General features: G+C 32.0%; 1 protein-coding gene across 3 annotated transcripts in view; it reads left to right on the plus strand.

The window, feature by feature from the left end:
• The window catches only part of LOC138321837 (homeobox protein php-3-like), a 109865-nt gene that overhangs the window by 83332 nt on the left and 11334 nt on the right, over positions 1–15199 (plus strand). For 2 of the 3 annotated variants that reach the window (XM_069265830.1, XM_069265831.1), the window contains one exon: positions 4970–5486. In XM_069265830.1, coding sequence (XP_069121931.1) covers positions 4985–5486 — 502 coding nt within the window. In that variant the 5' untranslated portion in view covers positions 4970–4984. Of the gene's footprint in view, positions 1–1325; positions 1524–4969; positions 5487–15199 lie in introns of those variants that run through there. The other variant, XM_069265829.1, reaches the window with a different exon arrangement.

Raw genomic sequence — 15199 nt, forward strand, 5'->3', positions numbered from 1 at the left:
TGTGTGATGACTGACAAGAGCGTTTACCTGTACAGGTACAACAGACCATCCTTCGGGGAAACCTTACCGCGGATTATACACGTCTCTCAAACTAGTTACTGCTAATTATAGATTTTTGTATCATTTACATATATGCTTCTTCCTGGTAATTATTCAATTATAAGTCTATTTTAAAATAACATTTTTAAAATATTCAGATTTAATTCATTTCTGGCTTGACAATGTCACTGCAAACATTATAATGAAATATATTGAAGAAATATTAATTTTGTTTTTGACAATGACAACATTATTGTTACATATTTAACATATGCAGTAAATGTTAAAATGACAAAACAAATTTAAAATCTTATCATATTAGAAAATACTTATCACGGTAGCCCTGTATAAAATAATATTATCTAAAAAAACGGAAAGATCACAGCTTACATTAACATCTTATAAAGCTAGTGCAATGCTTAGTGGGTTGGGAAACATCTTAACTTTACAGTATGGGAATCAGTTTCCCATCCGCAACGCGATACTTATAATTAAGGAACACGGCTAACGTTTTCTTCTGTAATTTAGAAGTCTTCCGCACTGGCTTAAATTTTAATCCTGTGAAGGAAATACAGCGATAAATGCTACAGAAATTAAAGAGTCGGACCGCATGAACATGTTCCAAACAATAACATCAAATGCCTGCTTTCACTTTCAATGGTTAGCTCAATGTCCTGTGCCGTAGGCCCTTCTAATAAATCCGGACCTCCGCTACGAATAGTTTAGACGAGATCCCCTTCCACCGCTCTCACCATGCTTACCTGTACAATATAGTCGGTCCCGAACTTAGTATTATAAAACATTCCGTTCTGTATACGTACATCTTAAAACCTCTCGCCAAACAGTCAAACGTTATACTATAAAGTCTCAGCAATTTGCCAGCGCAGTGATAATTACCTCTATTTCTATTAAACACGCATAAAGTTTGCTATCAAATGGCTGATGTATGCCGATTACTGATTGGCCAAACCATCTTTTTATGAATATTCATAGCAATGGTCTTCTTCGAGATTTAGCAGCTATTAACTGGAGATGTAAGTCCCGAATGTACAATAAACAGAGGATTTCGATTAATTCAAGAAAGAGAAACTCTTTTGTGGTAAATATTTAATACGTTTTTATCTCACTGAGAAGATTTCGTTAAATTCGACTTGATTCACAGTGTAGCCGTATCTTTCCGACTGACTGAGTTTTCTGAATTGGCCGGCGACGATTGGCTGTGGCGCGTCACGTGGTTTGAGGCTATATCCCGTATTTTTATTAGCTCTCTGTGTGTGATATTCGAGGTCATAGGTTGTTGTGTATCGTAGAGTGAGGCCGGATTGCTCAGCCCGTGTACGACTCATACTAGTGTTTATATTGTTTTGGAGGGGAGCATGGTTTTGATAGCCCGGTTTGTGGCATTAAGGACTCTACGTACATGGTAGTTATATTACAGTAAAACTCAAAGATCGAATGGAATATGAGAAAACGCTTATAGCAAGGTATGTATATATACAGTCAAGACTGCGATACCGCCGTAATGTTAATAGCATCTCAAGGCCAAATATATTTAAATTTAATTGATAATTTTATGTGTGTTTTTATACCTGTTTGATGTTTAGTTTTATTTCCGTGTATATGGAGCGTAATCAACCGGGCTCAGCGACCCGGAAGGCGGAGATAGGGCATTCTCCCGGGGAGGAGGCTTATGAAACCCCGGGGAGGGAGAAACAGGTCGATCACACAGGTGTTCTAAGGCTATTGTTTTAAACATTTTCCTAATTTCTTGCATATTTTATACATTGAATAAATTCCTCGTTATGACCGTATAATAGTCTATGTATTATGCTGATTGAAATCCGCACATGAAAAATAATGAATATGTCTGAAATTTATTTCCGATTTGCTATTAATGTATTTATAATTATTTACGGGTAGGGTAGAATTTCTTATTACTAACAACATCAACGCAGCTTCATCGTTTGCCTGCATAACTATTAAAACTTAAATGGCCATCAAACATGTTCAGCTAAAATTCTATTATATTATGTGTGCATTTATTAGAATTTATAGACTTTATAAGAACTATTAAACTCGAGCTATATATATGTATCATAAATAGCGATGATAAATTTGCACCCTAACAAGTTTTGTTGTATTAAACAGATGTTTCACCTACATAAATATACACACGTGTACCACAATGTAAGTGTGTACATATTTTTTTCTTATAAATTCAAAAATAATTTGTCTCTTGCTTTAGACGAAAATATAATGCGTCTATGTACATATGATATACTTTTCACGCCTTTTGCTTATGATGCATGTCATGAGGGCTACATTTACAGTTTTGACGAATTACATTTGTATTGAAATTTTGCAAATTGAGATTGCGTTTTGAATATGATAAAATCTTTGGATTCCCATCCCCAGTGAAACGTTAGCTACCTAATTACATGTGGCACCCGGCACTCTCGCTTAATGGGTTTATTATTCTGTCTACGTACTAGCCTCTTACACTACAACAATGCCGGATTAATAGTAGATGTCCAAAAGATTCCGAAAAAATATTCCAAGTTTCACAAAGTGTTCACCTACCATATCTTCAATCTGGCTGTAACCTCATTAAGGTATCTGAAAAAGCCGTATGTTTGTGGGATCATGAATGAAAAAATCATTGACTATATACACCTTGCGCTCCGGCAGGTGTGCGAATGTGCTAACTAGCTTTAAATCTTCCTTGTCAATACGGTTATTTATTACCCCAAATTTTAACACGTTACATAAACTTTCAGAGATCTTTTCGAGTCTACATGTTCATTAAATAGGAAATGTGCAAAATAGTGCATGACAAATATAACATATAGAAATATATACTATATCAGATATTTTGTACAAACTAAATGCGTTATCTTTAACCGGATACATAAAACAGCATAGACGGATGAGCTTTATGGGATTAAACCAGCACGAAAACTTATTCAGAATTTTAAGAGAAGATTTTAGTATTGTGTCGGTGTTGCTGCATATAATGCTTTAATTAAAAACTACATGCATATGTTTTTTTTCCCATTCACTTGAATTCCATTATCATACTTTATACATTATTAAATAACTGATATAAAGAATGAAAAGAAGAAGATTCTAATAGAAGAATCAAACGTTTGTCCGTCTCTATGTAAAATATAAAGCAGTCTAAAAATGAAAACGTATTGTCTGTCAATATGTTCCGGATAGACTTATGAATTTTTAAAATAAGCTCATTGTGCCAGAGTTGAAAGTGAAAAAAAAACGTTTACTTTATCTCTCAAATACCTTGCAATATTTTTTTATATCTCATTTTTAAACATACATACAAAATCAGTTTACTTAATTCCTTACGTGCTAGATGAGTTGCATGAATTTTAAATTTCCATACTATTTTTGTTATGTAAATATATATAAAAATTCGGTGTCATATAACAGTTTTGTGTAGTTTGTCCTAATGTAGTTCTGCAAAAAGATCCATGTAAAATTAATGCAATCCTTCCCATGTAATCGTTCTTGCGTAAACATACTCCTATACATTTTGACCAGCTTGATGAATATTTCTCAAAGTATTAAACAAAAATACATTAAAAAAACATCGCCATTTTTGACCAGGAATATATACTTCCTTTTAGTATTAACTACAGAAAATATCTATTACATGAGATAGAACGGTTTTAAAGTTTATATCAAATTTATTTTATGATCTTGTCAAATTTTTCGTAAAATACTTGATGAGTTTCATGAAAATAATATCATTTGAAATAAACATCAAACGATAATTTATTTTGACGATACATTGATTTATGAATTTATAAAACAGGTGCTCCTTTAAACCCGTATTGGAAAAAGCTTAAAGAATACCTGATAATGTTGAGAGAGAGAGAGAGAGAGAAAAAAAAAATAGAAGAAAAAAAGCGGAAAGTGCTTAACGATTTTTCCACAACGTTTAACACTTGCGGTATTAAATATTTATGGAGCGGCCTAATAAAACAGCATATCCCCATCCAACTGTGTCAATCAATTTCTTTAGGTTTATTCGATATTTAGCCTGGGCTTTTAAATGTATAATATCAATACGAAAATGATATTTGATATCTAAACGTCTGGACGTACATAGAACCGTATATTACAGGAATTATTTGTGCATTATATGATCTCAACACTACCAAGTATTTAGTAACACGATGCCTATAAATTGTGGGTATCAGTATTGAACTGAGGATATTTTATCTGAGATATTTTGAAAACAATAGCAATTGTTTCAGCGTTTATGATCATCCCTTTTTTAAACTCTATTATGATACATAGACATCGGTATTCTATTTATTATCGTTCCAATCATAAGACAAATAAAATACAGATCGATATTATCTGGATGTATATAAGAATTATATTAAATATGCTCAATATTCTATTTAAGTATTTTTCTCAGTTAATCGTCACTATATGTACGATTCCCATGTATCACATTCTTGTACATTTGTATATGTGCTATTGTTTAGAAGTTGAAAGTTCTATTGTGCTTGTCTGTAGTTACGAATCCCACTTAAATGGGGAAATAAGTTTATGACACGATAAAATGATTAAATAAACAAGTAGAGTACATGTAATTTCAGATACACTATATCAGCGATTGGAATATATCACCAGAAGATGAATATCAAAAATCAATATCAGTGCCAGGAACGTTTAATTATCAAAATGCACTCTAATGTTCATGATGATCTGCATTGGAAATTAACGATTGACTTAACTGGTTTGTGGTTTTCTGTGTCATAAGATGGACAAGTATCTGACAATTTGCAACAAAAAAGTATCATGTTGATTTCATTCAAGATTTTATTGTTTACATTTGTTGTTTACTTTATTTACATTTGTTGTTAACGTTGTTTACATTTGTTGTTTATGTTGTTTACAGGTGTAATGTTGAGCGATGGAGACTGCCAATAACTTGTTAGCTCACTCCAGTCTACCGTTCTATCCCAACGGATTGACAACAACGGTGTCCAGCATCCTTAGCTCCAGTCCCGGGGGTCAAGATTCGGCCATCGGGCGGTCCGGACAGAACGGCTGGTCAAACTATACAAGCGACGCTGGGAGCATCACAGGCCATAATTCGTGTTCTAGTATGTCTTCTTACAGCAATCTCCAACTTGGAGCTTCCTTTTCCGCCATGAACTCTAAATCCCCGTACAACTCATTCACGAGTGCTGGGGCCGACTATATCAATTGTAGACAGATGCAGCTGAACCATATGAATCCCTTAAACATGCCAGCAATGAGGAATTATCCCCTGTATGGGGATATGTATCAGGCAGCCCATCCTCCGGGCTACACAAATGGAAGTTTTTATCCCGACATGCCCCCCGGTATTCCCCCTCTCCCCGGGAGGGACATCGACTGTAGAAGTGCTAACTCGGACTCACCAAATCAAGGTTGGTATATATTTTAATGGCTCATAATCATCAACTAGAAATGGGTTAGAGGGGTAGGTTAGGAATCAAGGTCAATTGTAGTTTTGATGGTTAATACAAGGTTAATACAACACAGGAAATAAATCCATGTTTATAATAACAAGGTTAATGCCTAAACATTTGGCCAGAAATTTTACGAAACAGAGTGGGGAGAATATGTCTGAAGTCATTTTAGAAATTTAGAGAAATTTTGACAAATTATGATGATATCTACCCGAGGAATCTTGAAAGATAACTCCCCCAATAATATGAACGTTTATTTAATATCTGGTTTCTGGGTAAATGTTCAGCTAAATGAATGTATCACATTCTTAGTAAAACAATGGATGCAGTTGTGATGGTAGAACATTGCACATATTTGTCCTTAATTTGATATATAATAACCATTTTAAGCATAGTTATTCCGTATCCATGTAAATTATATATAACCTAACGCCATCGACAATTATTTAACATGAAAATATACCGATACATCCATGAACAAGCAGGTTTAAATTCGTTAGATTTTTCATCAATTTTAGAATTAAAGGGAAATAACTCCAGTTTAAATCGACTTCTTTCAATAGAGTATCTCTCCGATATGTGTTGACAACTATAAACTACTAAATCAACGATTCGGATTTACATTTCGATAGATAATTCATAATCCTCTATCTATGGATGGTAAATACATAGGTGTGTTTTATCATGTCAATAGTATAGATATAATCAAATGAGACGGATTCTAGATCTGATTGCAATTAAGTTATACATAATATCTCTCATAAACAATTTATAAATTAATCTGTTGATTTTACCGTGAGATGAATATAAAATAAAATAAAAATGGTTTTAAATATAATAAATTATATAATTGGTATAAATAAACTCACCTGGTATCATGAATTCTAACAATAGTTCCTGTTATTTATAATTGTGATAAAAGCTATATTATTATGTGAAATTTAAATGACCAAATTGTGAAAAACAAACAATAGCTATATCATCTTATGAAATTTAAATGACCAATTGTTAAATACAAACAATAAACAACAAACTTGTAAACATTTAATGCTTCACATTGTACATACCAATTCGAGTTTTTTAATATAAACATAACATTGAAATTCTTCTATTGAGAACTGAGAACATTTTTCTGAAATGACATCAGTGTTCCGATAATGAAGATGCACCGAGTATCGATGATTTAAGTCGATTTCTACTACAGAAAGTAGCGGGATGTTCACAGATGGTTCCCCTAAACCTAATATTTTATAGCGTGCCTCTCTATCATTAACTAAAAGGAACCATTCCTTTCCCTCCCCTCCCACATAACCCCTTACCTTCAATATCAAACGGCTCTCAAACATTGGCCAGAAACCGTATACTTTGTCACATTGTGGAGGGGATGGAGTTGACTTGGCCCGATGCTTTGGATGTGCTGTAAATATACGCTTTATTTCACTATAATTACACACTATTGACAATATTGTCTGTAACCCGATGCCGGATAATGTAATGGTGAGAACAGAAATGACAAAGTTGGACTTTCAAGAAGCTCTGTACGACCAGAGTACTCCGAGAGAACAAGATATACGTACAACTGTAGTGTTAGCATCTAGTTTCATAATACATCATTTTCACATCCTTTAAAATTTTCTCGCACGTTTAGTGGACCTTTTTTCATGCGATGATGACCCTTGGAGTCAGAATTATTCTTTATATCTAGATGGAAATGCGAAATTTTAAGTTTGAATGAAATAAAATACGTAAATGACTTTTATAAACATGGAAAGGCGTCAAAATAAAGTACAAAGTGTACATTTAAGATGATATGAACATAAATGAATAAGAGAAGTTTTAATAACTTGTTGAACTGGATTTGGGGTAACATACCTGCATAGGCTATCATTGTCAGTGTCTAATAAGTAGGAAGAATAGCTCACCTTGTCACTTTGTGTAGACAAATTATTAAGACTTGTCATCAATCTCGACTTTCCTAACACCTAAACATTTACATAATAAAATATTTATAAAGTAGTAAATATTTATTTATTTTTGTCCTCAAACAAGACAAATGGAATATAAACATTTTGTTTGTGCTCTATATAGTCTAATCGACTCCGGTTAAAATAAACAATTCCTCACACTCAGCCTGCAGCTATCGTAGATGATAAATGACAAGCGACGTAAGATTAATATGTATTCTGCAAAAGCCCTGGCTATATGCTAGATGACAGCCCCAACAGAACCGTTAATGTATAAAGAATTGTTCTGCATATTTATAAATAAAACTTCATTAAATCTAAAGCGAACAAAAACAAATTAATTATTCATCCATTTAGCACGAATTTACTGTTTAGTTTTTTTCTCTATCTATCTGTGGGTCATTAATTCACACGAAAAATGCTAATTAAGATATTAAAAAACCTGCCTAAATAATTAGAAGACAAATAACATTTCCATCAAAAATAAGTAATTTTAGTATTTAATATGAAGATTAACTTACTAAATGCATACAATTATGTTTACGACATTTTGAATTATGGAATTAATTGCTATATCAATTTTATTCATAAAGAACTGAATGTAATCACTACTTTAAATGTTAATGTATTTTGATTGCAGGAATAACTTTCCTTCAAACCCGATTCATAATTCACGATTTTATAGAACAAATAAAATTTTACAATAACCATATATATTAAAAGATACTATTTTACCACCAAAATATAACGGCTATACATAAAATATCACAGCCACAATGTATAAAAGCATTAAACAATGATAAACGTATTGATGTTTATGAGATCATCCAAATGTTTATTATAAATGATAATGATTATTAATGAAAATATGAAATATGACTTACTTTAATAGATCATACAAAAAATACATAGGAGAATATGATTTACTCTATAAACAATGTAGATTATATAATGTACAACAAATACAATTGAATATGATTTCCAAAATAAATAATAAAGACTATACAACAGATACAAAATGAATATGGTTTTCAAAAGAAATAATAGATACTGTACATAAATACAAATTGAATATGATTCCCAAAAGAAATAATATAGACTAGACAATAGATACAAAGTGAATATGATTTCCAAAAGAAATAATAATGACTATACATAAGATACAAAGTGAATATGATTTCAAAAAGAAATTACAGATACTATACATAAGATACAAATTGAATAGGATTTCAAACATAAATTATAATGGCTATACAAAATATACAAAAGCAAATGTGATTTTTAATACAAAAGTGAATAAGGTTTTCAATAGAAATAAAAATTAGAAGACAGTATATATGTCTAGAAGATATAACAGTTTTATACATAAGTTAAATAACTCAGAAATGAACATTTTGACAATATATTCAAGTCATTGTAAACTGTATCATCTGAAATATGTTTATCATATAATACATTTTCAATACTAGATATCAAACATGTCCAATATATTTACCTCTGTCGCTACATCAGAGATATGAAATACTCAAATCATCTAAACAATATCACCTAAAATATATTTATAAATATACAAATGTAATAATTTTTCAAAGTTGGATATCACAAAAGTGTATAATATTTACCTCTGTCGCTACATTACTCAGAGATATGAAATATTAAAATCATAAAAGTTGGATATCACATAAATTTAAGATATTTACCTCTGTCGCTATATCGCAGGTATAAAATACCCAAATCATCTAAACTATATCACCTAAAATATGTTTATCATACTAGTAGGTAGGGTGTACTTTTGTGGGTCAAACATTACGGGTTGCATGATAAACCTGACACAATGTCAGACTTAAGTTCGAGTTTTATGGTTTACAAACTCTTTACACTGTCAATTAAACATCCTTGTTATCTTTAAACAATGGGCAGCTGTAAATCTGACAATACCTAATTGTGTTTTTCTCACCTGTCAGCTTAACCCCAGGTAACCTTGAGCCGTACACTGCCGTATCTAACTTATTGCTTTCAATCTCTGTAGGTAACAAAATTAAGCCTTATCTATAAACATACCTATTTCATTGACTACAAACAAAAAAACATCTGACATCTAGTTTATTTTAAGAATATTAAGATTTCTTTAACATATCAGTCTATAAAATCTACCAGACGGAGACTAAGTCACTTTTTCTTAACACTTTACCTCTATATATAAAACATATTACTTTCACCTAACCACCTAGAGCAAAATGTTTTTTTTATCAGTATGTGCTTTTATGCTAATTTTCTGGATTTATTTGATAAAAAACCTAACATTATTAGAGGGTAAGTGATGTGATTTTCTTTAAAGCATATGATTTTGTAATTTATTATTCGATATCTATTAATGCATTGATGATAATTCATTGCTTTGAAGAACTATGAAATTTTGGTATGTATATCTAGGGGATAACATGCATTGTATACTAATACATTATATCCAGAGATGAAAGAAAAACATCAAATATTGAAAATAAAAAAGTCATACTCTCTTTATCAAATAAAAAGTCATTGAAACTTTAAAAACATTTTGTTTATTCGTAGATTTAAGAAATACCTACAACGTATACAATATATATTAATAAATTAACACTATGATAGAAATCAAGTGATGATCATATACACTGTATTTCAATTAAGATTTAAATAAAATACTTTATAGCATATTTCAAAGATATACACTGTGCCATAAGCTTTAAATTTACTACATATACATAATATTGATTGAAATGAGAGATTCAGTGAATGCTATTATTTTGAAGTAAATCCGCTTCACTTAATGTTCAGATTGTTTATTAACGTCAAGTTATTTAACTACAAAAAACAAGACAATTATGGCTCTAAAATGACAACATTAAACACACAGCAAAAACAGACAAAGACATTCATATCATCTGATAAACACTTGTCTATTTCATGTTATCTTATAATCACTCACTATAGTTATATTGCGGTATTAGCGAGAATAACATTTGTATAAATAAATGAAGATATACATTTTAGTCTATTAAAGTATACATCATATGCTTTTCCCCCTGTGCGTCTGGTTCGCAAGACCACACAGGAAAAACCAGCATCATTTCTTACTCGGCCCATACTTAAGAACAAATAAATATTTACAAATGTAAATATCATTGAACACCAGCTGTCCATCGTCTAGGAACATCTTATAAACGTATCTATCGACAATGTGGTTTAGTTTAGTTGTTTGGCGTTGTCCAGTTCAGCGATGATCGATCACACCTATTCGACAAAAGTCAATGTGACCACAAGGAGCTAATTTGTTGGAGCTGTCAAAAGAATATTGATGCATCGCTATCTATAAGAAAGAAACAATTGCCAGAAGTGAAATGATAAACCGTTATGCTAACCTCGTCCCGTCAATACCTGTGTCAACAATTAGATCATTGTTAAGAGGCAATTTTTCATCTGTCAAATCTGATCCTTCGTAGTTTCACCTATCATCTATCTAGTAACAAGTTGTTCAGAGGGAAATCAGGCGAGTTGGGCCCTTATTAATGAGATATCATTGGTCAGGTATTGACATAAAATACATCACTTAGCAACTTTACCACAAATGCAACACTTAGGAACTTAATGCGTCATTAAATAAAGAAGAAATTGATCTCTTATTGGAAAAAAAACCCCATTAATATAATTATTGTAAACCCATGGAAGAGATCCATATTAAACATACATATGTAGCATATCTGCAATCAAAACATCATAACTTATTATCATACGAGTATTCGGATGGTATGACTATCAAGTGTGATACATACATACAATAGTAATTTGTTTAATGTAACAGGGAAATATACTTTAAAACTTAGTAACATATATTGATAAAATACACTATGATGTTCATTCAAAGGAATATCATTTAAAGTAATGTTTTGACTGCTTAAAATCTTATCAGTAATGAAAGTATGGGGTGATAGTTTATATCAATATGTTAGCTGACAGAACTGTACACTTTTGATATTTGGTTTAAAATATATAATATGTTACTATCAGTATCAACTACTTATATTTCATTCAGCACGAGAAAACTAGGGTGACAAATTGTTCATAGGACTCTTATATATTTTCATTGATTTGAGAAAGTGATTTCTGTAAATTATTATAATGGTAACTTTCTTAACATTGTTGTGATCAAAACCTTTCTCAAACAATTTTGGGTATTGATTTTGTACACAATAGTAGACTGTTATAGTATACACGTACATAAAAACTGTGACTAGCTCGCTCTGTGAATGACCTCGTCAAATCGATCATGTCTTTAGAGACCTTGAACTACATTAATACTACAAATACTTTCACGGACGTGTAGTAGAGGTAAAAGGTTGAATGAACCAAAGCACAACTCACATATGAATAATTTCTCATCAAATGGTTTTGTTTTAGGAAGTAAATATATCTAGAAGATAGGGGAAATCTCATAAAAATTTATCAGCCGTAAAATAGTGAATAGGGGAAATCGAACTAAAATTCTCAATATGCTCATCATCATTTCTATAAATTATTTAGAAAAGAAGTATACATATTTGATTTTTGACATTTTTTATTTAGATTGTGGAAAGGATATATGAATGATAGACAAAATAGATATATAACCTTTCATTCTTTTTCATATTTCTATTAAACGCATCAATCAAACTCAAATTGTTCTGATTTCAATTGTCCGGCAATGATATAGTTAGCAAATAAAACAAAATAAATAGTTTACACGAAGTCATCGGTTTTTTCCTATGCGTAAAAACCTTTTTGATCAATATGTATTAACTAATTTATTTGATATTAGGGGAAATGTGTAACTCTCAAATCTCTGATACAAACATCCTATATCCTCAAAAATGTAAAAGTGAAATTTGAAATAACATTTGTTAATTTACTTGAAGGTTGTGTATGTCTATTTCTTTATAAATAATAGATAAAAGAGAAGTGCTGTGGGGTAGCATACCAATTTTTTGCGGATATGTCCAGAGAGAAACGTTATCAGGGTTTTAAAACAGTTATAAAATTGTAGTTGGTCTAATCATGTTTCAACACCTCGTACCTATTATCACTTTGTAATTGTATGACTTGGCCCAGTCAATGTTTTAGATAAATCATTCATTCCACACTACTTTGTGAAATAGTCGTGCTCAATTTAACGTAGCGTGAAGACCAGACACCAACCTTTAATGGAAGGCTCATGTTAAAAACCCCTTTTGGAATTAACATTTCATCAGATCAGTCAAGCCGTGGTTCCTAACTCCTTTTTGACACGGTCTTTGCTTCGAATTAGAAGTCGATATGTAAGTGATACATTTGGTTTCAAGGTCAGTATCATTCAACTAGGAGATACCTCTGTCGTTCCAAGCTGTACAACGAATTACTAATAAATATGTACAGGTGCTATTATAACCTTTTAATTCTGTTTTATTTGACGACAATGCAGCGATACGATAGAATGTTAAAATCACATATTTTCTATGTTTATGAGAAAGAACAATACATAGTCTAGACGTACTAAACCTGTTGGATATACTGAGACCTCACAGCCGTCTATCAAAATTAACTGAACAACTCACCCTAATTGTTTACGCTAACTTGTATTTAGTAAACTGTGAAACCATTAAATACATGTAAAGAGTAGCAATTTTAACGAAACATAATTGGCTACATAGTTTTGTTGATTTGTACCTACTAACCGTGTTAAAACGAAAAATTAAAAACAAATCAATTTGCCTCTTACTGGATTTTGTCACCAGTGATTACAGGATGTCAACAACATAGCAGAGTTTTCATACATATAACAGACATTTGGTTATGTGGTTTATTTGATAAAATTAACTTTAAATGTTAAGAGTTCGTTGTATCGTGTCACATTTTCGGTTATAAAGGGTATTTTAGCGTTTACGTGTTATACTGGTCAGTTCATGGTCGCCTGTGGCCGAAGGATGACCATATCGAAACGAGTGGCGTCACGCCGTCGTATTCTCACAGTCCGAGTACTGACCAGGCATTCCTTGTGTCCAGTCTTTGTTTTGTCACATTAATCTGTCCATATGATCATTTAGGATAGAGACCGCCTTAACATCACACCCCGACTGACAGGCTGTCCTCTTTATGTACATATCTCATTAATTACAGATATGCACACTGTATTGATTCTTCTCAGCATCGTAGTTTTACCGTTTGAAGTTTGTGTCCCTTTGAGACGGGTTATTAGCATTGTTGAAATTCAGTGGTCTGCGTTTTTTTCGCAAGCGTTTATTAATAAAAATGATAAATATGTTTATTATTCAAAAGATAGGTTGCGCTGATATGTCACTGAGGCAAGCAATTATGCAACGTGAATAAAATCCATTAGACAACTAGCCGTACTGGGTATCTCGCCGAGTTCGCCATCCGCCATTTTGGATAAACATTGAAAAAATCAGAATCGGTAGAAACTATTATTAGCTTGACACGCAAAGAAAGACTTTGATATGTGATGCAAACAGGCCATATATGTGTTAACCTTATGTCCAGACCAATATCTGGTTGTCTTCATGAAAGGTTTGGTTACCGTGAGGGTTCAAAGAACAACGTCGATGCTAACTAACTGATATTGATTTAAATACGAGTTCATACACTGTAAAACAATTATCTACAGAGTCCGGTTTTATGATAAGGAGAGCACAAATGGTCTAGATGCTTGCGTCTGGCCAGGGATAGGGTTCTCCGGTTATGAGGTGTCTCTTCAAGAGATAGAATTCTATGGACAGTAACTGGAGTGACGAAATGATCGAATGACTGTTATATTGTATTGTATGGGCTTATACTATTTCAATCTCCTCAATCGGTTTCGCAATGGTGGCGGAGAACGTTATACACAATGGTGTCCCGGTACAATCCACAAGTTGGTTTCTAAGCACAATGGCTGCGGGTTGGATTCCAATCCTTTGGTATAATCGCATGATTGTATTCTTAGAATAATACCAATTAGACGAAACTTGCTCATTAAGGAAACTGTGTTTCTTTAGCGGAAGTTAATTAGGCGTGATAACAGAGTAACACCATACCGGTAAAGAAATGTTAATTTTTCATCAACAAAGTTCACAAGTTATTTCCTCAGATAAAAAGAAAGTTTAGAAATACGTCGTGTCTTGAAACTTAACCCACGAATGTTCAAAATGTCCAAATAATACGATAAACGTCACTGATGTAACCATACATTCTCCCCATAAAAAAGTTGAATTGCAACAAAAAAAGGTCAGTAAAATTCTTTGGGAGGAAGGGACATATATAACGACGTGTGACTTAGAGATTCTTTGATTATTGTTAAAAATGAAGGAAAAAAAAAAGAAAAAAAATACGAAATACTTTCATTTTCAAACGAATAGGCAGCTCTACTTTCACTCCAATTTTACTTGTGTGGTTTTATTTATAAATCATTTCGAAAAAATAATTTGTTGCTGCAAATCAGTTATTTTTCGAAGGGACTTGATTTCGCGTTGTTTTGTGTGACTACTTTTTTTTTTATTTCGATTCAAATGCGATGTGAATCTTAAACTTTAATTCACGTAATTGAAATTTTTCTGATGATTGTTTTTCGTGAATTCTAATCGAAAGCGAAATATTTGAAATCTTATCGCAGGTGAAATTAAGCTGTGTTACAGGTTTCAGGGTGTTTGGTGGTTGCGTGTTAAC

The sequence above is a fragment of the Argopecten irradians genome, chromosome 4 (assembly GCF_041381155.1).
Source record: "Argopecten irradians isolate NY chromosome 4, Ai_NY, whole genome shotgun sequence".
NCBI lineage: Eukaryota > Metazoa > Mollusca > Bivalvia > Pectinida > Pectinidae > Argopecten > Argopecten irradians.